At 41.1% G+C, this 27,145-nt stretch overlaps 1 protein-coding gene across 1 annotated transcript; it reads left to right on the forward strand.

Moving 5' to 3' along the window:
- Window positions 1–27,041, forward strand: fkbp16 (FKBP prolyl isomerase 16). The gene is made up of 8 exons (XM_070908120.1): window positions 1–469; window positions 671–840; window positions 1,484–1,572; window positions 21,874–22,091; window positions 24,075–24,256; window positions 24,508–24,585; window positions 26,734–26,871; window positions 26,955–27,041. Exons 1-8 carry the CDS (start codon window positions 1–3, stop codon window positions 27,039–27,041), a joined length of 1,431 nt encoding a protein of 476 aa, XP_070764221.1.
- The last annotated feature ends 104 nt before the right edge of the window (window positions 27,042–27,145 follow it).

The raw sequence follows: 27,145 nt of genomic DNA on the forward strand, positions 1-27,145 counted from the left end.
ATGGTGTCCATCGCTCTCTGTAGTGAAATGGAGACAGAACCATGTTGTGAAGAGCATGAAGACCCTGCATTGGAGCCTACAGAGCCTGAGGTGAGAGAGGCCAGTTCTGAGCTTGCTGACAGGGCCAGTCACACCGAGCTGCCCTGTGGGCCTGAAGAGGAAGGCGAGGAGCTGTGCGGGAGAGAGCAGGCTCAAACAGAGAGTGGTGCAGGAGAGGGTAAAAGCATTGAGATAAAAAGCCCCTCTGATCCTGAACAAGAAAGCGGAGATGCAGAAGGCAAGGAACGGAGGAAACTGAAAAAAACAAACAGCTGGAAGATGGTACGATTCCAAGACCCATCAACAGATGACGATGTGTTGGAGAGGGACAGCTCAGCAGAGAGTCTCTTTCCAGAATATGTCATGAAGGAGTGGACTTCCTCGACCTTTGAGGAGCTGTTCATGGCAGAAGATTGGCAGGACATCACAGGTGAGGACACACTTTAGACCTGGAAGGTAATCTTTCGTCACTAACTTACCAGTAACTTTTGATTAACTTAACTTTTACATTTATGAAGAAAAGTGACCAAAACATGACTGAGATCAAGCTTGGTGTGTTCGCATGCTTACCCACAACTAGCAGATTAAGCCGGCATCCTCCTGCATGACCTTCTCTTCTTCCCTCACGCAGAGGACCGGCTGTTGAGGAAGAAGGTGCTGGAGTCCAGGGCCCCGCATGCCCTGTGCCCCACCTGGGGCCAGGAGGTCACTGTGAAAATGCAGTGTGTCCTGGAGGACCGCACTGTGGTGGAGAAGGACTGCAACCTTGTGTTTGTGATTGGAGAGGGGGACGTAAACCAGGTAAAAGCTTTTTACCCTTTAGTTTTCTCCAGGAGAGAGTGCTTATGTTTCATCATGCTTCATTAGTGACCAATATAGACTGTGAAAATATGTAAAAGAGAGTCTGCAGCCATGCTAGCAGCTCTGTGAGGCTGTTCTTAGATACAGCGGTGCCTTGAGCTAAATGCATGCTAACATGACAATGGCAATGCTATCATGCTGATGTTTACCAGGTCGCCATCTTAGTTTAGCATGTTAGCATGGTAACAGAGGCTGTTAATGAGGCTGATGGGAGCGTTATTAGTTTTGTGGGACATAAACCAAAGAATCCATCAAATAGTTATTGAGACATTTCAATCAAAACTAAAAATGTCAACCTCGTTGTGGGATTGGAGGAAAAGTCAGGGGATCACCAAAATCTTTATGATGAATCCTGTGGGAACCACAAATATGTGTACCAAATTGTATGGCAATCTGTCCAGTAGTTGGTGGTATATTACAGTCTGAACCAACTGACAACCCTAGAGCTAGCATGGCTAAAAATCTGGTCCACATGCTTGAAACAATATCAGATGTATTAGTCAAAGTTATGCCTAAATGTATTTTGTATAATTATGTAAAAAGGTCAGTCAGCCCTCTAAACAACATACTGTGACACCTGTAGGCCCTGGAGGAGTGTGTCATATCCATGCAGAAGGGCGAGATCACATTACTGCTGGCAGATTCACAGTATGGCTATGGACTTCTGGGAAGGTAAGGATTTTCCAGTTATTGTTGTTCAATGTTAATTTACTGAATTAAGAAGCATGTTGAAGCAGAAACCAGACTTGGCCAGTTATAATTTTTCTAAGAATCATCTCAACAAGAAGCCCAGACCTCTTGTACCTGTTGCTGTGGGGGCAGCCTGGTTATCCAGGGGTAGCAGGCTTAATGAACCATAAACAGGAGCAGATGGCTTCTTCCTAACACCATTCAGAGGCAGCCTATCAATGGTGTGTTTGTAACCTCCCAACCTATGGGAGGACACTACTCATATTACGGCCAATGGCTTAGGTTTATAACCTTTACACCGTTAAAGAGCCAGTATAAACACAGAGGAGATTGGTGTGTGTCGGTGACGAAACCCATTTTTTATGGTTTTAATGTTTACTTTAGATAACCTGGACACGTGAGAATGAGACATTAATGTACCACAGTGATTTGGTGAGATTGTTTTTTAGGTGGGACTAGAGGAAAAAACGTAATAGCAAATGTGTTTAATGGGATTTAATGCGTTTGCTGGTGGATTGCGCTGCTGTATGGCTTTTTAAGCAGACAGTAACATACTGTATATTAAGCTGTTTCATAAACAGCAAAATTGTGACCATTAATTTAGCGATAATATCAACTCTATGCCAGTGTTTATGTAAGCCCACACCCATTAGAGTAAATTAAACATCATTATATAGTTTCAAACACTCCTAGAGAGCCATGTGTGCTCTGTCAGTGGACAGCAGTTCTCCAGTCAGCCTAAAATAAAGACTTTACCTGTATTTGTGAGGATATGTGCTGTGCTACATGTAGGACAGACTGTACCATGAATAGAGTGGCTGCACAGGGGAGTAATGCATAAAAACAAACACGTCCGTGCACCCAGAATTATCATGTGGTAGTAAAAGCCTTAGAGAGGTGCAGGATACAGAGGATAACTTTGTTGATAACATAATGTTCTGAACATTGTGTTGAACGTGTTTTTTTTTTTTCAGTGTGTGTACTACACTGTTTCAGCCTCTTATGTGCTGTGTGTGAGGTCCTGTTTGTATTATGGAGCTCTGTGAAGGGGACGATGGGACGTGGGGTGTGTGAGGTGAGAGCGAGGAGTCTCTGAGGTGTTGCTCGAGTCTCGCCCTCTGTCGTGTGAGGAGAAGGAGGCAGAGAAAAGGGGGGGGGGGGGGGGGGGGGGGCAGCGGGAGGTTAGTTAATGATTGTTTTGATGCAGCTGATTAGGGTTGTGTGCTGCAGAGTCAAATTTAGCCGCACCATAAGGTAAACAATCAGAGCTTCATGCCAGCTCTTTCCACATGATTCAGTTCCTGAGGTTGCTTGTTGCTCTGAATGTCATATTCCCCAGTCACTGAAGTTCAATAATGAAACAGCATGTTACAAGCTGAAGCATGTTGCAAAGTAAACTCCAAGGTAAAAAGATAAAAACATTGAACAGGTCATCCAATAATGGAAAAGTCCTCTAAATCCTGAAAAAGCATCTGCTGAGAGGCCAGACATTTTTTGAAAATACACTTATTTGCTTTCCTGAGGACAGTTAGATGAGAAGACCACGTCAAGTCTGTGCTGCAAATATGAAGCTACCACCGGCAGCCAGCTAGCTTAGCTTAGCATAAAGACTGGAAACAGGGGAAATACCTTCTATACAAGCACATTTAATACTCACTAATTAACATGTTGTATCTTGTTTGTTTAATCTGTACAAAAACTGAGGTGTTTAAAGACAATTGAGCATTTTATTTTTCTATGTCTTGGCAAGACAAATAGCAGAGACTCAAGAAGTTGTTGGTCACGGCGAAGAAATAGCTTCCCGTAAAACTGCAAAATTGTTGTTTTTTACACTTCGGTAACCACCTAAGCTAACCAGACATGAGAATAGTATTAATCCTTTCATCTAACTCTTGTAAAGAAAAGCTAATAAGCTTTTCCCTTAAGCAAGACACAGAATTCCTACCGTATCATTCATGGCACATTGCTCTGGAGAAACGCATCTGTTAATCTGCTTGTCAAGAACTGTCACAAAAGTGTTTAATACAAACATTATTTGTGCAAATATGCTGACAAAATTAAGAATCACAAGCAGTGACAGACATCATGTTGCAGAGTAGTTTTGACAGGCTCAGCGTGTCTGTGCTGTAAAACGACAGAGAGACAACGAGGGAAAATCTCATTAGCCTCTCTCTGTTTTCTGGCAGATGCATTGATTGAACTCTGTCAGTCGCCTGTTGCAAACAGTGCTGCTAAGAGCACTTCACGGTTATTTATCAGAGCAGTGTGCAAAGCTGGTCAGACAGTATGATTCAACACAGCTCAGTGGAGTGGTCTGTAGCTCAGTGTGTGGGTGATGGGCTAGCTGCAGCGCCTGATGCGATCAGAGCTGCAACTTCTGAAAAAAAGGTGAATAAGAGGATAATGAAACCCCTGGAAAAGTCTGGAGCATTTACCTGATTGATTACAACAGACGAGCTGAGCTAAATCTACTGTAAGAAACACTGACGTTTCTCCTGTGTCATTAAAGCCCTGAGCCTTTGAAAGTGGAGCTCTGACGAAAAAGACTCTATCGCTCGCCTTTTTGAGGAACAGCAGCATGCGTCAAAACTATTCCCTACTGTGACATACTACTTAGTCAGAGACACAAACCGCCTCCCCTCAGTCAGCAGGTCATTAGCAGAGAGCAGTGGAAGCTAACATCTGTTGATCTCTGGACAGGCGCACCTCTAACACTCATAAACCCTCCAGGGGCCAGAGGTACTATCAGCCCTGCACAACCCCAAAGTCAACAACATTAAGTGTCACTGGCAGCTGCTTTAGTTTTTGTATGAATAAAACTGAACTTCCCAAACAAGAAACCATAGTTAAATAAACCTGTGCTACTTCCATTATACAGTATACAGTGCATGCATGTGTTTCTAGCCATATGTGAAACAGCACACAACACATTTTAAGACTTCTTCAGTGTGAAATGAGGTGCGCTGGGAGGTTATGTTGGCCGCCTGTCAACAAACAGAAGCTTAAACCTTTGCTGGCAGCAAAGGTGTTACCGTACTTACTACCTCAGTGGCACATGTTGAAGAGGAGTTAATTAGACCACTGGGATGTGTCACAGTTAAATTAATAGTTTAATCCAAGTCCAGATGGACAATGTCAGCCAGTTAATCATTCCACTGTTGCATTAATGTGTCATGAGGGGATTGTGTGCTATTTATGATCAATGGTACAGTTCAAATTTATTTTGTACAAAAATGCTTTATACAAAAGGAAAATGTACTTAATCTGCACAGAAGCCCACATGTGCCTTAGACACAAGCTACTTTCAGTCTAAATCAACCGAATATGACTTTTACTATTCGTAAATTTAAACCTGCAGAAACAGTGAAGAGGTAAAACAGAATGAAAAACAGACTCTGTCACCATTTTACACCTTGGAATAATAATAATAAATTAGGGAAGGAAGTGCCTAAATTTGGTTGGAACGTCAGATTAACACCTGAAATATCACATTATCATAGCATGTGATCCAAGTTTTCAGCAACATCACTGAAATATTTACAATAATAATAATGACACAGCAAAGTAGAATCAAGTTTGGATATTTAATGTCACCTCAGCTTAGTTTCTGGGTTTTAGTGGGACATGTATTCGAGTGTCACCTGTGAAGCAAGGAAAACTGATTTTGTATTGTCCATTTTTTCCCCTTAGTAGTAGTATTAACAGAAAAAAATCAAAGGGGCCCACATTTGAACCCTGGTGTGTCCCACATGGAATACTGTGAACCACAACATGCAAGTATAGTAGATAATCACACACTAAACAAATACCCTTTAATGGGACAGTAGAGACACTGTGGAGACACACCAGATGGCTATCATCGTTTCTGAGGGGAGGAAAACACACAAGTCCAACAGTGGGAAGAGAGAGAGGAATCTGCCCCTCTTTCACCTCTGGGGGAGGTGGGACTGAAGGCTGGTGGGGCCTTGATTACACAAAGTTTACTGATCTGGCAGTATGGTGGCAGGGTGGAGCAAGTTGAGTGAAGCTTTGGCTCGTGGGAAAGTACTGTAAAGCTTACCTTCATGATTGATGTTATTGCATAATATTCATCATCTGTTAATAGGCATTGGATTTGATCTTGTGTGTTTGTGCTCTTATGTTCTGTCACACTGCCAGGCAGTCATAGTCCCTGATTACATCTGGCATTAAAATGCTTCTTGGGTGATCCGATCACAAGTGGACAGCTCTAAGTACATCAATCTAATATGATATATTTATAAAATACAACATATAAGACTTTGTCAAGGAAAGTCCTGGACTTATTTCCATTTTTGTTCACCAGTCCTCCAAACTTCATCAAGACTGAGACAGGCATTTGTTGTTTGACATTAAGAATAATTAGAAAAAAGCAACTAAAAAACTAGAAAATCGTATCATATGAACAAACAATTGTTTTGTTTTTTTCAGGAATAAGGCAAGGAAAAAGTGTTATAGACACCCAAACAAGACTAAGAGTCTACAGCCATAGTAGTGGCTCTTTGAGGCTGTACTTAAACACTGTAGTACTTTGAACTAATGCTAACATCAGCATGCTAACAATCACAATGACAATGCTACCATGCTGATGTTTAGCAGGTATATAATGTTTACCATGTTAACTATCTTAGTTTAGCGTGTTAGCATGACACAAAGTACAGCTGCGGCTGATGAGAATGTTGTTAGCTTTGCAGGTATTTGTTCATAAAGCAAAGTATCGGACTAATAAAAAATTTGACCTGATGATGGCGCAAGACAAAAAGTCAGAGGATCAACAGAGTTATCACAAATCATCATAAGGGGTCATGAATGTGTGAACCAAATGTCAAGGAAATCTATCCAATAGTTGTTGAGATACAGTATTTTAGTCTGGACTGAAGAGGTGGACCAAATGACCGACACGAGACACGACGCTGGCATGGCTAAAAAAGACTACAAAATTGCATCTTGATCAAACAATCAATAATTTTATTTCATGAAGCAGACAGACTCAAAAAATATCGCTGATCGACACCCAAAAAATCCCATCTATAGAGTAATATATATATATATATATTTATGTGACCATTACATCAGACAATGTTTTCATCCAGACTGGAATGTCGTCAGGTCACAATTGTGACCTGCAGATCATCCAGCATAATTGTTACATAAAGTATTTGATTGGAGTCGTTATGCGTTATGTTTGATATACAATAATGTAATATTTACCCAGAACTAATAGATAACATGCATTGAGCAGTGAAACGTCTTCCTGGGAATGTGCTCAAGGGGAATCTTTGTTGACACTCTTGAAGAAGTTGGCAAGTGTGGAAGTCTTTCCCCGTGGCCTCTGAGACACACCCATATCCAGCAGGGGAATGCAGCTGAAAAAGGTAACACTGACATTTCTCAGAGCAGACTGAGAGATTCACAAAGCAAAGTGGCAACATGGGAAAGCGTCAAGCCAGAAATGTGATCAATAGGATTAAGTCTGATGATGAATGGGGATACTTGTAGGCGTAGCCTCCTTTGAAAGACGTGAGAAATGTCAGTGACTTATGACACATTTCATCTTGGATTGACAAAAACCTGCTTAGCATGTGCATACTAGCATTCATTAAAATGTTGCGTGTTAGCTGCATTTGTCATTACTGTGTGTGTCCTTCCTCTTCTTGAAAACCAATCTTCTTATCACCCAGTGTCACCCAGAGAACTGGCAGTTCTGCTTTTCATTTCAGGCATCAGGCACTTGCTAGCAGACAGGTACAGTGACTCACACACCGCAGAGTTCTGGTGTCTGTCACTTTTATGCACACAAGCCCTCCTCCCTCCTGTCCTCCAGATACGTAACCATGCTGTCCACTCAGAAAATCTGTGAGGTGGAGTTCCTCTCTTTGCTGAAGGTGGTGTGACTCACTCTGCAGAGCCACCTGGGTCAAATGAATAATGTGACCTTTGAGATGCTCCTCTATGGAAAACACAATGATGAATCTAAACCTATCTTCTCCACTTTGGTGTTTCCTCTCGGCACAAAAATGACTTGTACAAACAATCGGCTGTTTGGAGTAACTGACACCGGCATGAAGAACATGTTTCTTTGATTTACTGTTTACTGTCATCGGTGAAGGATTCCAGCAACAACTGAACTCTCGGCTGCGTGGTCACGTGACCTAAACAAGTTTGACTGTAGCTTTTGGGCTTTATGCGTCTCTTTCCCGGCACAAATACAGCAGGCTGACTAGAAACCACACCCAGACCTCACGCTCCAGGAGCAGGCCAGCAAGCACCGACAGCTGTAGCACGCTCCAGATAAGATCAGGCTTAACTCTGAATCAGCATGTGCTCCTCTGTTTGTCACCACCACTGTCACGTTAGTTTGAGGCTTCATGTGTTGACCTGAAGCTAAAACGAAACGTATGGATTAAATCTGAACAGAAAAGACTCTTTGTTTTACCTCAGAAAACTACATGGTGGATGTGTTTTGGCGGCGCAGCAGTATTTTGCCACTCAAACCCAGTGTTTGAACTGTGCATGTCCCTCATCTAATCTGCCTGGATGTTTACCTTTTTCCCCTACTGCTAGCAGGCTTATCTCTCTCATCGACACAGCCGTGGTTGTAATATAGCACTCCCCTCAGTTATATCTACTTCTGCTTTCTGTGGCCAGGCGGTATTTAATGGGACAGTAAATCTCCTCAACTGAAATGTGCTTTTATTGAATTTCAGGTAGCATATTTTTAGAGCAGATATCACTTGGTGGAGTCAAATTGACTTTGTACTATATGACCACCCCACTGGTTAGAGCTTTGTTGGTGTTGTCTAGTTTTAGTTTTACATTCTTTTGTTTCATTTATTTATTTTAGTCCCCATTTTCTCCCACTTTGGAGCGCCTAACTCCCTTTGCACTGCACTCCTTGTCCCTGCTGATTCTGTTGCTCTATTGTTGGCATGAAGAAGGTGTTGACCAGGATTGGTTTGTGTTTTCACGGTAGGGATGATTACAAAAGAATTAAAACCAACAATACGATGAGAGGAAACAGGACATTAGTCAACATAATACAAACCGAAAACCACCACAGCAAACTTCAGCTATAACAGGTTCACAGAAGGACACGCACAGTCGATGATACCCCAATTGGTGAATGGTACCTCAAAAAATGCAGACAAGATTTCCTCTCAAGATGTTTCACACAATAAAAATTACTCTGCAAAAACAGATCATCTATTATCTTGTTAGGCTCCATATCAGAAAGGTTGACATCTGTACCTGCTGTCCTACCCTCACCTCTGATCTTACTCTCACAAGTTGGTGTTAAAACATGCTGTCTGTACTGGAACACTGACAATACTGTCATGCTTCACTGACATCACCTCTCGTCCACTGTCTGTACCACTAGCTGTGTTGTATAACCACGATGTTGCGACAGAGCCTGTTTTCCAGAGCGTGGCATACAAGAGCGACACATGGGAGAAGCACACGTGAGATGGCACTTCAGCCCCACCAGCACCTTTCCCTCTCATGCCAGGCTCTCTTTTTAAATCATCCATGCCTGCTGTGCACAACACACACAGCCAGAGAGCGAGAGAGAGAGATTAGTGGAGCATGACAAAAAAATAGATGGCTGAGCAGAACTGGTGTTAAAAGTAACCTAATGTGCTCTTGTAAACAGACGAGCATGCACTCTCCTGTGTGTGTTTTCAGCTGGTTGTACCTGACTTGAATATATGATGCCTAAATTAAAATATAAAAGCCCTTCATAAAAACAAACAATTTGATTATTTGAAAAACCTTCACCTTGTAAAGGGTGCTTTTTGGATCGTCAAACAGCATCTGAAAACCAAGTCTTCGGTCAGAATTGCGGGGGCTACACCTTTCAATTTTTTGTAACTTCCAGACAAACCACTTCATGCCACGATTGGCCAGGTTAGCTCTCTTTTTAGCCATGCTAGCGCCATAGCTCTAAGGATAGCAGTCCACCACTTTGGACCATTCATGGTTCTCAGAGGGTGAACCCTGCTGACTTTGGTGATCCCCGGAAATTTCCTCTAGCCTCACCATGAGGTTGACATTTTTGGCTTTTAGTGAAATGTCTCGACAACTTACTGGATGGCTTGCCATAAAATGTGATACACACACATTTTATGTGCCCCTCAGGATGAATTGTAATAACTTTCAGGTCTAATATTTTGGTTTATGACCAGAATTGCAAAACTAATGACATTCCCATCAGCTTCAGCTGTGCTTTGTGTTTAGCGCTAATTAGCAAATGTTAGCAATGTTAACTGAGATGGCGATCCTGGTAAATATTATACCTGCTTAGCAATAGCATGTTAGCATGCTGACGTTAGCAAGTAGCTAAAAGCACTACTGTGTCTAAGCACAGCCTCACAGAGCCGCTAGCATGTTTTTAGCTGGTTTTTAGTCTTTATACAATTACTTTCATCCCTTTTCTTATGTACAACAAGTGCAAAGATTGTCCTAGAGTGCCGTTATGCCAAGTTGAACAATTATTGCATCTCGCCGCTTTGTATGACAGCCGGCTTTTCACCCCACCTACAACACGTTGTATAAACTAGCCTGTTTCACACAAAGACCAGACTTTACTCTTCTGTATTATGTACCCCTGGCTTTGTGTTCATAGCTGCTTTCAATCTCCCTTGTCACTGCTCAAACACAGAAGCTGTTTCTGGGATTCTTTGACTTCCAGGACCACCCAGTCCCACTGGTCATTTGTGGCTCAGAGAAGTCACTTCTTATTATGATTCTACAATTTTAGATACACATTTCAATCTACAGAAGAATGCTACTTTCCCGTAACGTAAGCTCAGACAGACAATGTTGCCGGGCAACTCATGAACCCACTTCCTACATTTTCCTCATTTGTGGTCCAGTGGGATGGAAGCAGATGGGATAGTGGAGGAGCAGCTGTTTCTCACTGACAGTGACACACTGTGCACACATACAGTATGTTAACAGGTCTGTATCGACAGGTTAACATGCTACATGTGTCATGTGCTGCAGCAGAAGTAGAGACAACAGTGTATCTGATCAAATAAGGTGCTGTGGAGGGATGTGAGGTGGTGGGTGCTGCCTGTGAGACCGGTGGAGGGAGATCTAGTGTGTGTGTGTGTGTGTATTAGGGGGATGAAGAGGTACCGTCAGTGGAGACGTGGAGCGTGACTCATCTCGCTAAGACGTCAGTGCTTCGTCATCAGTCGTCTGCAGCAGTCTATCACGGACAAACACACACGCACACACACACCCAATAGACTTTCAAGCTATTCCTCTCAAAGTTAATGACTGGCAGACTCCCACTGACATCCTCACTGCAAAATCAAAATCAGATGTGCAGTGATTAACCTTTAGGGATTAACTAAGTAGATCTCATTACAAATGAAACCATCTCAGTTGTTTTATATCACTGATGAGATTAGTTGCACTGCGGCAATGTTTCATATTGTCATTCCAGATGGTGAAGGACAATACAAATGAGCTCAAGCATAGAAATATGTGCAAAAGAAAATAAAAATAAGAGAAAAAACAGCCTGAAACTCCTTGTAAATGGGCTGCCTGTGTTTGCTTTCTAAGATACCTGTGAGGAGAGTGACCTATGCCATTGCCACTGGCTCTGGTCAAGTAAAGTCAAGCCCTTCCTCCTAGGAAATGTGGCTTTTTCACTCATTATTGATGCTCCAGGTCTCATCGCACCACACAGCCATCAGAGAGAGACTAAAGGATTGTGCTAATGGCCCTGCTACATTTGCTTTACTCAGCCGGCAGACTGCAGGCTGCTCCTCCGTGACAACCTGACTAATAAGTCAGGAGTTCAGTGTGCTGCTATTGATTCACAGGCTGCACAGGGAGGCAGAGCGGGCTGCTGCTGAAAGGAAGCTGGATCTTTATTGGTTAGATAATAGACACACACTCACTGAGGCAAACATATTTCTCGTGGACGGCGATATGACAGGAATGATAATGATGATGTTTTTGTTTGATGTACGTACGCTGCACGACTTCAGTAAAGTCAACATGTACACGTGATGTATGTGCTTGTAAATTACTCTCCGGATAAGCCCAAACATTAAAGACGTGAAGACCAGGTGTAGCTGTACAGGTGCACACGGGTAACAACTGCTGCTTTAAAAGTTACATCTCATTTAGTCATCAGTGAGCTTGATAACTGCTGTCTGTTTGTTGCGCGCTCAATTTGCAAAATGATTTTCGAGAGAGACGGTGACATTTTGTCGGTTGGAGTTATCTGGTTTCGGCACATGCATGTGTGACAGGCTCGGACTTAAAAGGGAAATTAATTTCTGATCAATATCTCTTTATGACATTTATTCCCCTGCCAGAATGTCATACATAAAGCAACGAGCAGCTTGTGGTCACAAACGTTAATGTTCACAACTCCGTAACCACAGAGGGAGGCAAACAGCAACCCTGCTGAATGATAATGACTTTCTCAACTGTATTTTATGCCCAAATCACACTTTCTGGAAAAAAAAATTAAATCTTTGATCTGAATGCAAAGTAAATTGCTTGTCTAAACAGAAAGGATAAAATACTCTTCCAACATTCAGGGATTCATATGTCCACTGAAGCAGGCATTTATGTGTATAAGTATAACAGTAATGGAAGAGGGGGACTTTCATCTTTCAAAGAGAAGGATTTTTGGCTTCTCGCTCAGAATTTGTCGTAAGTTAGAAAGCTTTGAAGTTCTGAAGTGAAATCCAAAACTGGCAGAGATTCGGTTTATATTGTGAGTAGGCCGAACGTCTGAGCAAAGAAAGAAACTGAGCTGTCATTGCTGTTAACCACGGCTTCACTTTTACCTTGCTGAGAATCCACTGAAACTAAACCTCACTCCCCGGGGCTGCATGAGAAATTTCCACTTGACCGCACCGTGCACACCTCAGAGGCGTCTGCTTGTTCATATTGATTGATTATGGATTTAGAGTCAATCTTGGGGTAAGATATCTTCTACAGATAACAGCAAGGCTGATATTCTAGCTACTGACCTCTGGTGATACATTTCTGTGTCATACAGATTTCTCTCATCCACCTGAACGCAGGCCAAAAGCTTTGAACTTTCTTTGCGGGGGGGGGGGTTATTCATCTAGATGCTGCCACACATCAGAGCCCAAACCTGGGAGAGATTTCAGATCATTGCATAAGGTAGAATCCAAAACTTGTCCTGCTCACCTGTGAGTCAGAGTAAAGCTGTTGTTTTCTTTAAAAGCTTTGAACTTCCCTCATTCGTTCACTGCAGAGAGGTGGAGCTCACAGCTCACATCAGTCTAATTAAATGGATAAATTAGCTTGATGTGAGACTTGAACATTTTGATAAAACAAGCTTGATGTGATGTAAACGTCATTCTTTCATCACACTTTGTATTGAAATTATTATCGAACGTGTGCAGTGGTGTGTCAACTTCTTGTTTTTACTCCATCAAATGACATTGTTTTCTAATGTAAATGACTGATAGAAATGATGTAATACAAAAAGGGTTGTGCTGAAACTGCAGAGAATTAACAGCCCACTATGCACACATGTTAGCTGCTTTTAGCTCATTGTTTTTGGCTCACTGGTTGCACATGGACTTCATGGTTGAGTCTCAAAGCTCTCATCAGACAGTTTCCACAATAAAAAGTCTGTCGCTACATCCTGGGCATGAAACAGCAGAGAGGTGAAGTAAACAAATGGTTGGTGAAGAAAGTCGAACATTTAATAAGCTGGAGATCCAAATATTTTTGGTGGAGACCAAATCAAAGGTTTATAGGAGAAATATTCACAAATTGATACACATGCTAACTTTTATTTGTGGTTAAGGTTATTTGGGAAAAACATCTTGAAGTTAAAGTACCCTCTGGATGGTGTAACCACCAGTATACCAGTAGCTATATGGGGCAATGTTTTTGATAAGCAAGTCCCCATATTGTTCAAATGATCACACGGGTCTCATGATAAGCACTCCTGACGCTAACCTTATTTTACTTAACAGTTAGGAGCGGTAATGCTCCAAGAAACTTAGCAATGCAGCAGCAAACGTGGTAAAGAAGAAGACTGCTACCTAGCACACATGGATGTAAACAATGTAGGTTTTAAGATATTAATATTAATATAAAAATCATCTTTACTAATGTTTTCTGAGGAAGAAAATGCACTCAACGATTTATTAGGCCTCAATGATTCACACTGTGCATTCTTTGAGAAACGCTGAATGAAAACATAACTGTTTATAAGAATACACTTAATGATTTTTCGTGTACTCACACCTTTTTGTCTTTTTACTTTTCCTACTGCAGCTCACTACTGTATGTACTCCACTTTCTCTACTTAGAGCTGGTTTAATAAAGTTGTGTAACCAAAGAGTTTCTCTGAAATGGCCTAGCAGCTACACATCCCTGCTATTAAACAGCCACTATATGCCCCGCAGGTAGTCCAGGGCTGAGATTGGATTCATTTTAACAGGCTAAGGAAATCTGCTGTAGATTATATGGGGACTTTTGAGGAGCTCAGCAGCCAGGATGTAGGCAGTAGCTGCCCTTGATCCCCGCGAGCACAGTTTCACTGGCTCTTTGCTGGAGGAGGAAATAAAAACAAAAAGGAGAGGAAAGCACATGCCGAGGCAGCAGCTGAAAGGTGTCATGTGGGTCACTGGTGATTGGCACCGCACCAGTGCGCTGCTGCTCTGAGCTCAGCCAGTGAGTTAGTTTCTACATCTCCGACTGTAATAGGAGGTTGTTTTGCTGCAAATTAACTAGTATGGCAGCAGGCGAGGAAAAACAGCTGTGACGTCTCACCAATGCCGGGATTAAAGCTAAGCTCCTTTGCACGACTGTATTGGTGCCGTGTGTCCATCCAAGAGTCAAAACAGACACTAAACGACAGCAGCAGTGGACCTGTTTTTACCGCTGTAAAAATAAATAAATAAACAACCTCGTAAATCCTCTTGGATTTTGTATTATCACACAAGCTGCACACCACATTTGTTACGGTATATTATTGCACTATCTGGGGTTGTAACCATAGAAACCAGTATGAGGTACATCGCTGGCCTTTCCATCTTTTAATACGGAGAGCATGACGTCAAAGTGACCAATGTTTTCCCTCTGAGGGAGTTTTTCCTTTCATTCAGAGCAGCGAGGGGCCTGCTTGACAGATAACAGGGTGAGTCAGCGGCACTATCATACACCTTAATGAGGAAGTTTTCTCAGCCATTAATCAAATCCATCCATAATGACTGCATAACTTCCCATGACACCAGAGGGAGAAGCTCGTCGTCCTTTATCGCATCAGTCACAATCAACACAAGAATAGTGGAAACCTCTTTTGATCTGATTTCACAATACGAGAAATACCACGTCACCTGAACGTCACAGAACAAAAACACAGCTGGTGAATGTTTTCATGAATGTAGATTAGACATTTGTTTAATTTCTGTTGTTTGGTATTAAAAGGTCACAGTGAAACTTCTAAGTGAAGATATCTCTGCTAATATTATTAAGTCCTGAGGGGGTATATAGAATAAGTTATATTTAATATTACTTTATATACGTTTATGTCTCGCCTGGTTTCAGACGTCTCTAACATTTTTCCAGCAATCTCAATAGGTCTGGTGTTCTGTGCTCATTGGTGACTGTTTCCCACAGTTGAAGACATAAACAAGCCTATCAGAGGTTTGTAGGCAGCAGTAAGAATGGGGGCGCAATCTTCCGGTGCATTAGCTACATGAATAGAGATCGAAAGATTGCCAGAAAAATGGTGATGAACATGTATGTTGCAAGTTGACCTGCAGAAATAACAAATCCTTAAGGGAATAGTTGGATTTTGAGGGAAGTATTCGTTGTCTTGCTGAGAGTTAGATGAGAAAATTGACACCAGTCTCAGTCTCCGGTGACGATGGGACTCCAGGAAGTCAGTGTGCTCGGCTAAATTGTTGTCTGGCACATAACCCCATGTAAAAAACACAACTTTTACACTTTGGGTTTTGTAAGGATTGAACAAACAAGATAGTTAGAGAAGTGTTAATTAGTGAACTATACTGCTGGTAGGTAGATTTTTTTTAACCTTTGGACACAGTCATGCTAGCTGTTTCCCTCTGTTTCCAGTCTTCATGCTGAGCTAACTGTCTCCTACCTGTATCTTCGTATTTAACAGACAGTTATCAGAGTGTTATTGATTGTCTCATCTAACGCTCAGCTAGGAAGTGAATCAAACTGTCAAACTATTCCTTTTAATTCTTCCATCACCTTGATGAATATTAACTGATTCTAGCAGCTGCTAACCGCTTCTGTGACAACGGAAAAATTACGTCAACAATACAGCCTTGTTAGTATATTGTTAGCCACGGTTTCCCTGGTGACCTGCAGTAAACACTACCATAAATGTGGGCAGAGAAAGTCTGTATGCATGAGTCCAGTCCAGCCACCTGAACCTGTCTCAGTCTCTCGGTGCTGTCTGAGCTGCTGCTTCAGCAAATGTCTCATATCTTAAACTCAGCTCAGCCCTGAGCTCTTCAGCCCTCAGGCTCTGCCCTGCTGATGAAGACCCTGCTGATGAAGGCCCTGCTGCTGCACCCCAAAAAAACCTCTCTGTCTCCCTTCTGACCTTTTCTCTGGTTTGCGTCATTTCTCTGCAAGGTGGTTTGAAACTGTGGAAAGAAAACCACAATGCTTTCATTTTCAGCTAAACCTGCAACAACTACTCTCAACATAACACTGGGATTTCCTGTCTGCCACTTTGGTCTTTGATACATTTTTGTGAAATGTTTTACAGACATTCATGTTCCTCAGAAGATGAATCCTAATGACTTTAGTGATCACCGAACTTTCATGTAGCGCCACCAGCAGGTTGACATTTTCCTCAATATACCAGCCTTAAGAAAACACTGCGTAAAAGAGTAGTGACTATTACACCATTACACAATATTAATCCTGTTTGTGTAGTAATACTCAAAAACCACATTAAGCTAATGGCGGAGATCATGGTCATGTTTGAGTGTGAGTCTCAGAGAGAGAGCAGCTCAGGTTTAGGACGTGGACCCGATCTAAAGTTGCATGTTCAGGTTTCACTGGGATCTTGCCGAGGGATCTCACCCCGTTGACCAGCCTCCGCTTCCTGTTTGCACTAATAAGACCCCGGGGGCTCATTGGCCGAGCAGCAGCAGCCCGATGGTGTGGTGCTAATCACCAGTGACCCACATGGCGCTGTAAAGCTTATAGATCTGTCAGCGCGCGGCGTTCTCAGATTGCACTCGACAGTCATGCAGATTTTGTTTAATGCTCCTGATGGCAACAGTGGAAGCTCAACTCTCAGTTTTCCTCAGTGTTTTAGACATAAATCTTTACTTGGTGTTTTTCTGTTTACTGCTTGTTCACATTAAATGAGTTTAAAGACATAATGCTTCAAAGGTCACCTGTTGAATCCTGCATGTGAAGAATTGCTTTTTGCGAGGCAGTGAGCTCTCAGTGTGTGTGTGAGAGAGACTTGTGTAGGATAATAACAACGTCATTAAGTTCTGATGTGGCACATTTAGTTTGTGCAGTTAGCACTGAAGCAGCTGTACCTGCATCGATTCGAGAAAAATGACTCATCACTTCTCGTCTAATGTGTCCCGATCTGTATGAGTCAGGAGCAGCAAAGTGGGTGTGTTTCCCCTGTATGAAATAAAAATCAATCAATATCTAATGATTTAATCTGAGAAAATGAGTAAGGGGTTCTGCTGCTGAGTTATTTACAAACCAAACAGTGTTTAACTCACGTTTCTGTTTGGGCCAGTTGGAAATTATGATATGGTGGAATAACCTGTTTCCTTCCTCCCACTAAATCTATTTAACCTCTTCCTCAGTGGTGGCCAACACCGTCAGTCCATGTACATTTATACATTGACTGTTTTTTTTTGTTTTTCTATTGTTGATATGAGGCAAATGACATTAAAAACAATTCTTTAAATCTCATGTAACAGATATCTGTAATGGTGCTTTAGTTCAGTTAAGGTTTTTTTATGCATTCATTATAAAAAAATTACAGGATGAGCTTGTGTTCAAAATGATGCCCTATTTCCTTTATTGTCCACTATATTTACCTTCTGAATTCTAATGCTGTGACATTTATGAACTATATAGTTCTTTAAAAAGTGTCTGTGGCTTGTGCACTATTTTTCTTCTTACAATCCAACAATGACATCTGATGGATCACAAGTTGTGTGGCTCAGTCAGTGATGACGCAAAATGATGATGATGATGATTAATAAGTGTCTGAGATCTTTACTGCTCACTGTAGAGTAAACTATCTGTATGTCATAGAGGGACAGTGGTGGAATGTAACTAAGTGCATTTACTCAAATACTGTACATAAGTACAAATATTAAATGTCTGTACTTTACTTGTGTATTTCCATTTTGTGTTATTTTATAGTATGGAGCCCCAAAACTGCCAAAAGGGAAAAAAAAGTTATCAAACAAAAATATAAGTGAATACATCAATAAATAACAAAAAAACAAAAAGAAGAAAAAAGCTTTTTATTTTTTCAGTCAGTTAGTAAAATAAATTAAAACTAATTTCACTCTTGTTTTTTTTTTTAGGTCTTAGCGCACGTCTAATCATTTATCTATTCCCTGTTATCTGACAGCTGTAGTTACTTACTACTACTACTACTACAAATTAAGATTTTACACACGAAATATGATCGGTTCATACAATCTGATGCATTGTTGTAGATTAAACGACTCAACAATATATAAAATAAACCATCTACAACAATGTAATGTTACTTATAATAATCCAATAATATAACAATCATAGGGGTAACTTTTCTGAATTGAGTAATTTTACTTTTGATGTACATTTTAAGTACATTTTTCTGATAGTATTTTTACATTGTTGTGTTGCTGCTTTTACTTAACAGAAGTATCTCACTGTGTAGTGAATGAGAGTGATTACAGGCAAAGCTCAGGAGTGAGGTTTTGGGACTTTTGTATACTGTGACGTAAAATACTAGAATGACTCCAAAGCATTCACTTACCAAGTTTCTCAAGCTCAGTATAAACTTGCGTCAAAGTAAGAAGACTGACTTTTAGCGTGCGCTAGTATTTATTCAGTTATTTAAAAACAACAACGGTTTCTTTCAGAGGTGAATTCACAGAAGTGCATTTAATCTGGAGCCAGGCACTAGCAGGGCACAGTAGGCAGGACACTGTGTGTGTTATTGTTATACGCAGCACACTTACATAAGACGCAGCCTTCAGAATATTGTGTAATATTTTCAGATAAGAGAGAAAAGTGTGCAAGGACAACAAACGACTGCAGTATGTGCATGCACTGTACAAACTGTGCAGTGAATCATTTGGTGACGGTGTCACATTCTTAGTACGCCCGCAAAACGCATGACATTAGCAGGAAAGAAGGATCTGATGGTCAGACGCGTGAGGCCCATTTTAACATTATCCAGTGCAACTCAAGCCATGTGCTGTATGTTCTTCATAAATGCATCAACTGTCTTCTTCTCTGCTGCTCTTGAGCGGCTGTTACTCGTCTCTGATCCTCCTCGTAAACCCGTAGTGTTGTGCAAAAACAAGTCAACCAGACTAAGCGTTGCCCCTCGAAAGTAGTTCACACCGGCTTCTAAAAGACCCACATCTACTTATTCATGGCCCTAAACGATAACGTCTCTGAACGCCACTTCCTCCGGTCCTGACCGCAGGGGATCCGGCTCAGGTTTCCGAGGCCTCGGATCAGCTGCTGGTTTCACACTCCTGTGCGTCCTGTGACAGTGGATGAGGTCTCCAGAGAGGAGAGGTGAAAGGGTAACCTGATCCCACCTGCTGACACAGCCTCCCAGTAGCTGGGGATACAACTAATTCTGTTAGACAGACACAAATTGTGTCATTGACACAACCAGTTTGAATAATTCATGACCTGACACAGCTCCCAGTACTATCACTTTGCAGCCAACAGTCACTGGGTGGGGTCTGCTGGAAGCTGTACTTCCCTCTGCCTGACTCAAATCTTTATTTTGTTGAGTTCATTAAACTGACCAGATCCTCTTAAAGTTGAAGGATTTTTGCTTTTTTTTGTATTAGGATTGTGAGGTTGTTAGGTGGTGAACAAACAACTGATCATGTTTGTGTGTTTAAACATGAAACATACAGTATTTATTATACTTTCTTGTATCAATAATGTGGGCCACTTCAAAATCAGCTTTTCCAAATGCACTCAAGCTGTCATTACATTCATTCCCTTCACACGCACATGCACACGCACACACACACGCACGCACACGCACACACACACACACACACACACACACACACACACACACACACACACACACACCTTTGGAATCAGAGCCTCCACAGAGTAACTGATAATGGACCATTGTGTGCCATGTGGTCACAGGAGCCAGATGATTGAAAACCAAATTAACTTTCCTTCTGAGTGACTCTTGAGTAAGCTGAAGCCGGCGACGGCTCACAGGTTCATACCAGTTTCAAATTCTTGTCGGTTTAAATGAGCCGGAGTCACGCAGGCATATTTAAAGGTGAGTGTGTTGGATACGGTGAAATAGAATCTATACAGAGGGCAGCTGTCAAAGAAACACAAATATCTCATCAAAAACACTGTGTATCTTCAGTTTGCTCTATCCGTCCTCATACTGATAACAAGCTTGCCCCCGGACAATGTGTTTGCGTATTTGTTGAAATACCTTCAAAACACTCACAAAGAGGCTGTGACAAGAAAACCTCGAGTGTTCAGTGGTGCTGTACGATAAACATGCTTCTATTAGTCACTTGCTCTTCTTAACTTCAAGTTGAATTGGAAAAAATCTTCAGCTCAGTTTAGTCATAACTTCAAGGATCTTACATCCTCAAGGCTTTCTTAGTTTTTTATAAAACCACAGCAGATGCACCTGTAAGACCACCGATAATGTCTGAGCTGTAAATCTATCTGTGGTTGCCTCTGGGATTAACTGTCATGTTTGTTTGGATATGCTAGCTAGTTATGCTAGCATCGAATCAGGTTTAATAGTCAATGCAGTCCTGACTGAAGTGTATCTTGAGGAAGATATTCATGCTAAATGTAAGGCTGTGTACGTTGAACTGTTTATTGCATGTAAACAAAAGCTCTGCAAATTCAATTGTTTTGGTGAAGACAGAAACAAGTTAACCAAAGGTATCACAGGATTAGACCAGACCCTCTTTTATTTAGTTATTAATCTGGATACGTTTGTTAAGATACTAAAGAGTCTAGAGTTATTTCTTGTATTTTAAACAGTTAAATCTCAGGTGTCTTGTCCATCGTGCGTTTGCTTTATTTTCTCATGTTTGCAATTTGTTTTATTAATGTCATGGAGTCATACACCTGTACCACTGTGTTAATGTGACATCAGATGAACGCATCTGAGAATTAAGCTCAACTATTCACTCAAATATTGTTGAGTTTCTACTTCAAACTGAAAAGCTGTTTCAGAGTGTTTTTCTAGGAGGAAAATTTAGATTGTCCAACTTTCCGACATCATATGAGGGAACTCTTTTTTTGGGCCACGATATTTATTCTACACTACACATCCCTTAAAACATAAATATAAACAGAGATTTCACACAAAGACACATTCAAGTACATATTACAGGTTTGTAGAGCAGCAGCAGGAGGGGAGGAGTGAGGAGCGTTTGATGGTAGTGATTGATAATATCAGCCGTGTGTTGATTAAAGCAGTTTGTTGTTTGTTTGTGGGTCTAAGATACAACAACCATGGTCATATCTCTGTTTTATCTCTATTTTATAAAGAATCGCTCAAGACTAAATGTTGAGTTTGGTTTTGATATATTACTGTACAGTGTATATGCGCTATGTAAAATACGATTTTGGACTTGGAAGTAGCATTTTTGGACATCTGGTGTCCCCGACAGCCGCTGGTGCTCCTGGAGGGGAAAATAAATCATTCTAAAAAAGGAAAAAATAGAGATAAGTTTGTTTATAAAACAATTTTACGTTATGCTTTTTATAACATTCAGTAAACTGTCAGCCTGAACACCTTACTGTACTTTGAACATGACCATCAAATGGTCTTACAGAGCTTTGAGTTTGGTTTGCAGTATATTGACTTGTTGCAGCTTGTTTCTGCTTTTCTTGACAGTTATCACTTGAAAACACGATTTCTTGATAAATTTGAATAATCTTTAAGACAACAGTGTGTTTTAATCTGACCCAGTTAACTCTCAGTTACTCTCTTGTTCCTTGACCCTGTGATGATATTGATTATGTGTTTGTCTTTGTTTACAGGGAGCCTGATATTCCAGCCTGGGCTCCTTTACTCTACCAGCTCCAGCTGCTGGACATCAGAGAGAAACCAGACCCGCTAACTCTGCCCATCGCAGACCGCATTCGCATCGGCAACCAGAAACGAGAGCGAGGAAACTTTCATTTCCAGAGGGAGGAATACAGCATGGCTGCCAGAGCCTATTTTATGGCTCTGGATGTGCTAACCACATGCAGCAGAGGTAACCCAGCATCAAAAAACCTGAATTTATTCATAGGAAATATTTCCATACTGTCGCTTACACCAGGAATGTGTTGTAGTAGTTGATGTGAGCATTATCTTCCAGGGAAGAGGTGAAAATAGAAATAGAAAAGAGATGAAAGTGTACACACACACACACACACACACACACACACACACACACACACACACACACACACAGAAGCATAAAACACAGCATTTGATAGACAAAACATTTCCACATCAATCTCAGATCTGAATGACATAACAGTTTAGAGCTCTCCACACTAATCACACCATCGCCATGCAGAGGCACATAAATGTTTTTGCTTAATTCTTTTACATAATCAGAGCTAATCAACTTTCATATTATTTCCACCTTCTTAATCACTTCAATCATTGACGAGGCAGGGCGGACCCGTGAGGGAAATGTGACTGAACAAGTCAATGAAGAGAAAGACATGAACTGCTTCATAATGTGTCAATGATGGCGGACCAGCGAGTGAACTTACTGTGGCACTGAAGAGAGGAGTTTATCAGGGCATCAAGATCATGTAATTAGTGGATGAGAAGACGAGCAGAAAAAAAAAAGATGAAAATGAAGAAGCCACACCAACATCTTAAACTCTTTTTGGGTCATTTTGGGTCATTTTGGGCCCATCAGACTTAGTTTACAAAGACGATTCATGACACGTGGAGATTATAAATCACTATTAATTGATTAACTAACTAAACATGCACTCGCATAAATGTTAGATGGATCCGCTCAATATTCTGCTGACTTTTAACAAGAGCATTTTATCACATCTGAATGCATGAAGTACGTGGAGTTTAAGTTTGGGTTTCCAAGGTCACAAATGAACTTTCATTCTCAATATTTAGGTTTAGCTTCCACACAAACAAAAGTTATACATACATTAAAATAACTGTAAAAATGTATTAATAATAACAAATAGAAAATTCAGACTGTGACATGTAGAGGACAAAAACTCAAACTCTGATAGATCACATCTTTGCTATTGTGCTAAAAAAGCCAAATGACCATCTAAATGTTTTGGACTCTTTGCCAAAAAAAAAGAAAAGATAACAGATTCGTGGACTTAAATAAATAAATATTTTTGTACTAACAAAGGATCAAATGACTTTGAATAATGTGAAAGATGTTGCTCCTGGTGACGAACCCAGAGATGTATCGCCTAAATCTGCAGTCGCCCTCAGCTAAACTTAGCTTTTTAGCATTTTTAAGCTGCTGTTCTGGTTTTCTGGCCTGCAACTCTACTGTTTTGGTTCACTCTCATCAACCCACTGTACGCTGCCTGCTCTGCACCAAACGGCAGACAGGCAAAGGCCAAAGCAGAGCTAAAAGAGAGTGCATATAGAACTTAGATTCATCAGGAGGCCAGAAAAAGGACTCCAAATTAATACTAATGTTGCTCTATATCTGCTAGATGTGGACTGTATGCTGACAAATTCGCCACACGTGAAAAGATGATAATGTGTTAATGTATTTACAGCTTGTCAGTCAACGCTGCTTTAAAGAATCCAACTTAGAACCACACCCTTAACAGAACTGACTAAATTCACTTCATATCTCCAAGGTAAATTTGAGATATAAAGTGTAATAAAAAGACAGATGTGGTCCCTGAGCTGCCAACATTTATCACACTTCATACTCAGGGCCAAGTATAAAAATCCCCTTGCACTAACAAGTGCTCATTACTCGGGTCACCGCTGTATTCAGCTGGATGTGTTTGGGTCTAATGATGAAACCATGCTGTTGTTACAGCAGGGACAGTGATACAATATCCAGCTGAATAAAAAAACAGAACATGAACTATCCTTATAATGACACCCGATGAGAGTTTCTACTTTATTTTCTATATTCTGCAAGATTAGATAACTAATCTCCGTCAAAGCGTTCCTCTGAGCTCTCCTGTGTCTGTAGTATTTGTGTCAGAGGTTGTGTGGCTTTGTCTCTGCACAGATGGTGGCGACGGCAACGTGAAGGCGGAGGAGGAGGAGGTGCAGGACTACCGGGTGAAGTGTTTGAACAACCTGGCCACCGCTCAGCTGAAACTGGAGCACTACGACGATGCGCTGCACACCAGCCGAGACGTTCTCTTCCTCGAGCCAAACAACGTCAAGGCCCTTTTCAGGGCAGGAAAGGTGAAGGCCTGTCATGTTATTACTGAGAGACAATGCCGCTGAGGAGCATCTCATTTGATCCTTATCAATCCACAAATGATTATTGCAGGGAGAGTTCCTGGAAAGAAGAGGGATTTGTTTATTATGGGATTAGATTTAATTATTTTTGAGGTGGCTAGCTGCTACATTATATCTGCTATCTGTTCTCTGCCTGTTTTGATGTATGGGTCCTCCAGCTCTGCTCACACTGTAGGTTTTCTAATCTCTTTCAGCTCCTGTCAGACAAGGGTGAATACAAAGAGGCGATGGAGGTGCTAAAAAAGGCCTTGAAACTGGAGCCGGCCACCAAGGTGAGATTATGTGGGCGAGCTGGTCCTTCCCCTCGCCATGTTTCTTCTGAATGTGCCTGTGAATCCCATCCATCCCCCCACACACAGAGGAAAGGTCATTCTAAAATTAGGCCACGGTTATTGTTTGAGCCACTGAATCTACCGATCAATACAAATGGTGGCCAACTACATTTGTGCCTTTTTCCCAAAAACACTTCTCAAATGTGTAATAGTAAAATATTAAAAGTAGATTCAGACATTTTTTCCTGTGGTCATTTACAATTATTCAGACACACAATCCACAACAAACCAAAGATTCTAATATTTATATCAACCAACTCCTGATAATGTAATGACCTCATACAAATTGGAACAGCCTACTGTGTACAGTTTATGTCCCAGGAGATATCCAAAGATGTAATTCAAGTGAATACAACACACTGAGAGTCTACAGCCACGCTAATGGTTCTGTAAACGTCAGCATGCTAACATGCTCACAAAGACGATGCTATTATGTTGATGTTTAGCGAGTACTTTACCGTGTTAGTTTAGTGTGTTAGCATGCGAACATTTGCTAACTGGCACTAAACACAAAGTACAGCTGAGGCTGATGGGAATGTCATCGCAGGTATTAGCTAGAGGAAAACTCAGGGGATCACTGAAGTTAGTAGGATTCATCCTCTGGTGAACGTTTGTACACAACTTTGTGGCAATCCATCCAATAGTTGTTGACATATTTCAGTCTGGACCAAAGTGGTGGACCGACAGACCAGCTGACTGACATCCATAAAGCCATGCTAAAAATGGCGGCCAAAAAGATATAAACAAACACAAACTAAACTTAACCAAATATGAAGTATGAAGAAATAATATATAGTCTATAATCCGTATAAATATATTCAGAAAATGCAAAAACATTGTTGATAAATACAAAAAACACAAAGGACACAATGAATTGAATTTACCACCTCATTAAGTTCACAATATCCACAGTTCCTCTCATCCTTGTCCACACACTTATATCTTACAGCTGCTTGTTTTTATTGCATCTTTGCCGCCAGAAAGACAATTATTATGAAACTGTGAACACATCATGAAGAAAACCTCCCTCATGTTGAATATGAAATTAATGTGAGCCTGAAGAAAAGAGCAGCCTGGGATCCCAGTGAGCTACTTCTGTTCAAGGCCTGTTCTGTCTTGTTTGTGTGGTTTGTTTAATCTGCCAAATCCTCCACAGAGGGTCTGGCAAACTGCACATCTGTCAGTCTACAGATGTGACCACACTGCTCAGAGTTGTCCGGCAAACTTAACAAAAAAAACAACAACACATGCATGAGCTAAATATTGTATCTCTGAAGCCCGGCGTCCAAAAGTAGTAAAGTGAAGGTAAGAAAGAGCCAGAGTCGCCCTCGCAGCTACAATACAGTCTCCACACTGTATAATTAAGATAACTACTCTGGTGTGCTGTTCGTCACAACAAAAATGAACAATAATCGGAGTTTATGAACATTATTTTAGTGGTTTCACTCACTGCAGGCTGGGTTTAATTTGAGTTTGAGTTTATGAAGCGTGAAGAGTACGTTTCCATCAGCTGTTTACAACGCGCTGCTGCCAGTATTACAGTGACCTGACCTATAGGGCACACTGCCACCGTCTCAAATATGTCTGGTCTTGTCTAGACAAAACGAAAATATCTGCTGCTTTGGTAATTACACCCTTGTCTCAATGCTGGATTAAATACTGCGGAGAAAAAACTGATTTAGCTGCTCTGTGAGAAAGTTATTGTGCTGCAGTCTGTGGATGAAGTTCATGTAGTTATGAACCCACAAACAAAAATGTACGTATTGTTTTCTATTATTTTAATACATTTTATTTACAGCCTCTAATGATGAATCTAATGGGAGTATTGATATTAAGAAAAATATGATATTAAGTCCTTTGCATGGACATTTGGAGTAAAGTGCATTTAAAAAGCAAAATTAAAAATTAAGATTTGTTGGCTTTTTAAATTTTAGGCCGTAGTCATTGAGGTGTAGTTTGTGTTTCAGGCCTCTGCTCTCACCTGCTGGACATTTATAAAACTACAACTTCACCTTTTTCTCAAGATAAGAAGGTTTCATGTCATGTTCATGGGATATGTGTTGAAATGTTTTTGTTTTTTTTCTTTAGGCCATCCATGTTGAGTTATCTAAACTCGTCAAAAGGCAATCAGGAGGCAAAGACACTCAGGAATGGAAAGCTAAACCAGCGGAGATGCTTGGAGACAATATCGCACCTTTTCTGATTCCTTCCAAGAAGAAACCGTCCGTAAGTCACAACAGAAATATCTCCATTATGTTTTATTCTGATAACCAGCAGACTGGATTCTGACTGTCTCTGTTGTGTTATAGGGACTTTCCTGGAAGGTTATACTCGGAGCTCTGGTTGTGGCCTTGGGCAGCTTAGTGACGTCAGTGATTCTTACTGCAAGAAACTGAAGTCATCATCATCTTCATCATCATGATCATGTGCAGGTGCAGAGTTTGGTCTCTAGGCCTCTTTAGTCAAGTTCATTTGATAAGAGTTTTCTACTGAGAAAGAG

Source organism: Enoplosus armatus, chromosome 6 (genome assembly GCF_043641665.1).
Source record: "Enoplosus armatus isolate fEnoArm2 chromosome 6, fEnoArm2.hap1, whole genome shotgun sequence".
Lineage (NCBI taxonomy): Eukaryota > Metazoa > Chordata > Actinopteri > Centrarchiformes > Enoplosidae > Enoplosus > Enoplosus armatus.

Bases quoted from the DNA above. Each gene is read 5' to 3' on its own strand.
- fkbp16 (XM_070908120.1), top strand. From the start codon at position 1: ATGGTGTCCATCGCTCTCTGTAGTGAAATGGAGACAGAACCATGTTGT. The intron at 841-1,483 runs GTAAAAGCTTTT...TGACACCTGTAG, and splicing joins GAGAGGGGGACGTAAACCAG to GCCCTGGAGGAGTGTGTCAT. The intron at 24,257-24,507 runs GTGAAGGCCTGT...AATCTCTTTCAG, and splicing joins CCCTTTTCAGGGCAGGAAAG to CTCCTGTCAGACAAGGGTGA.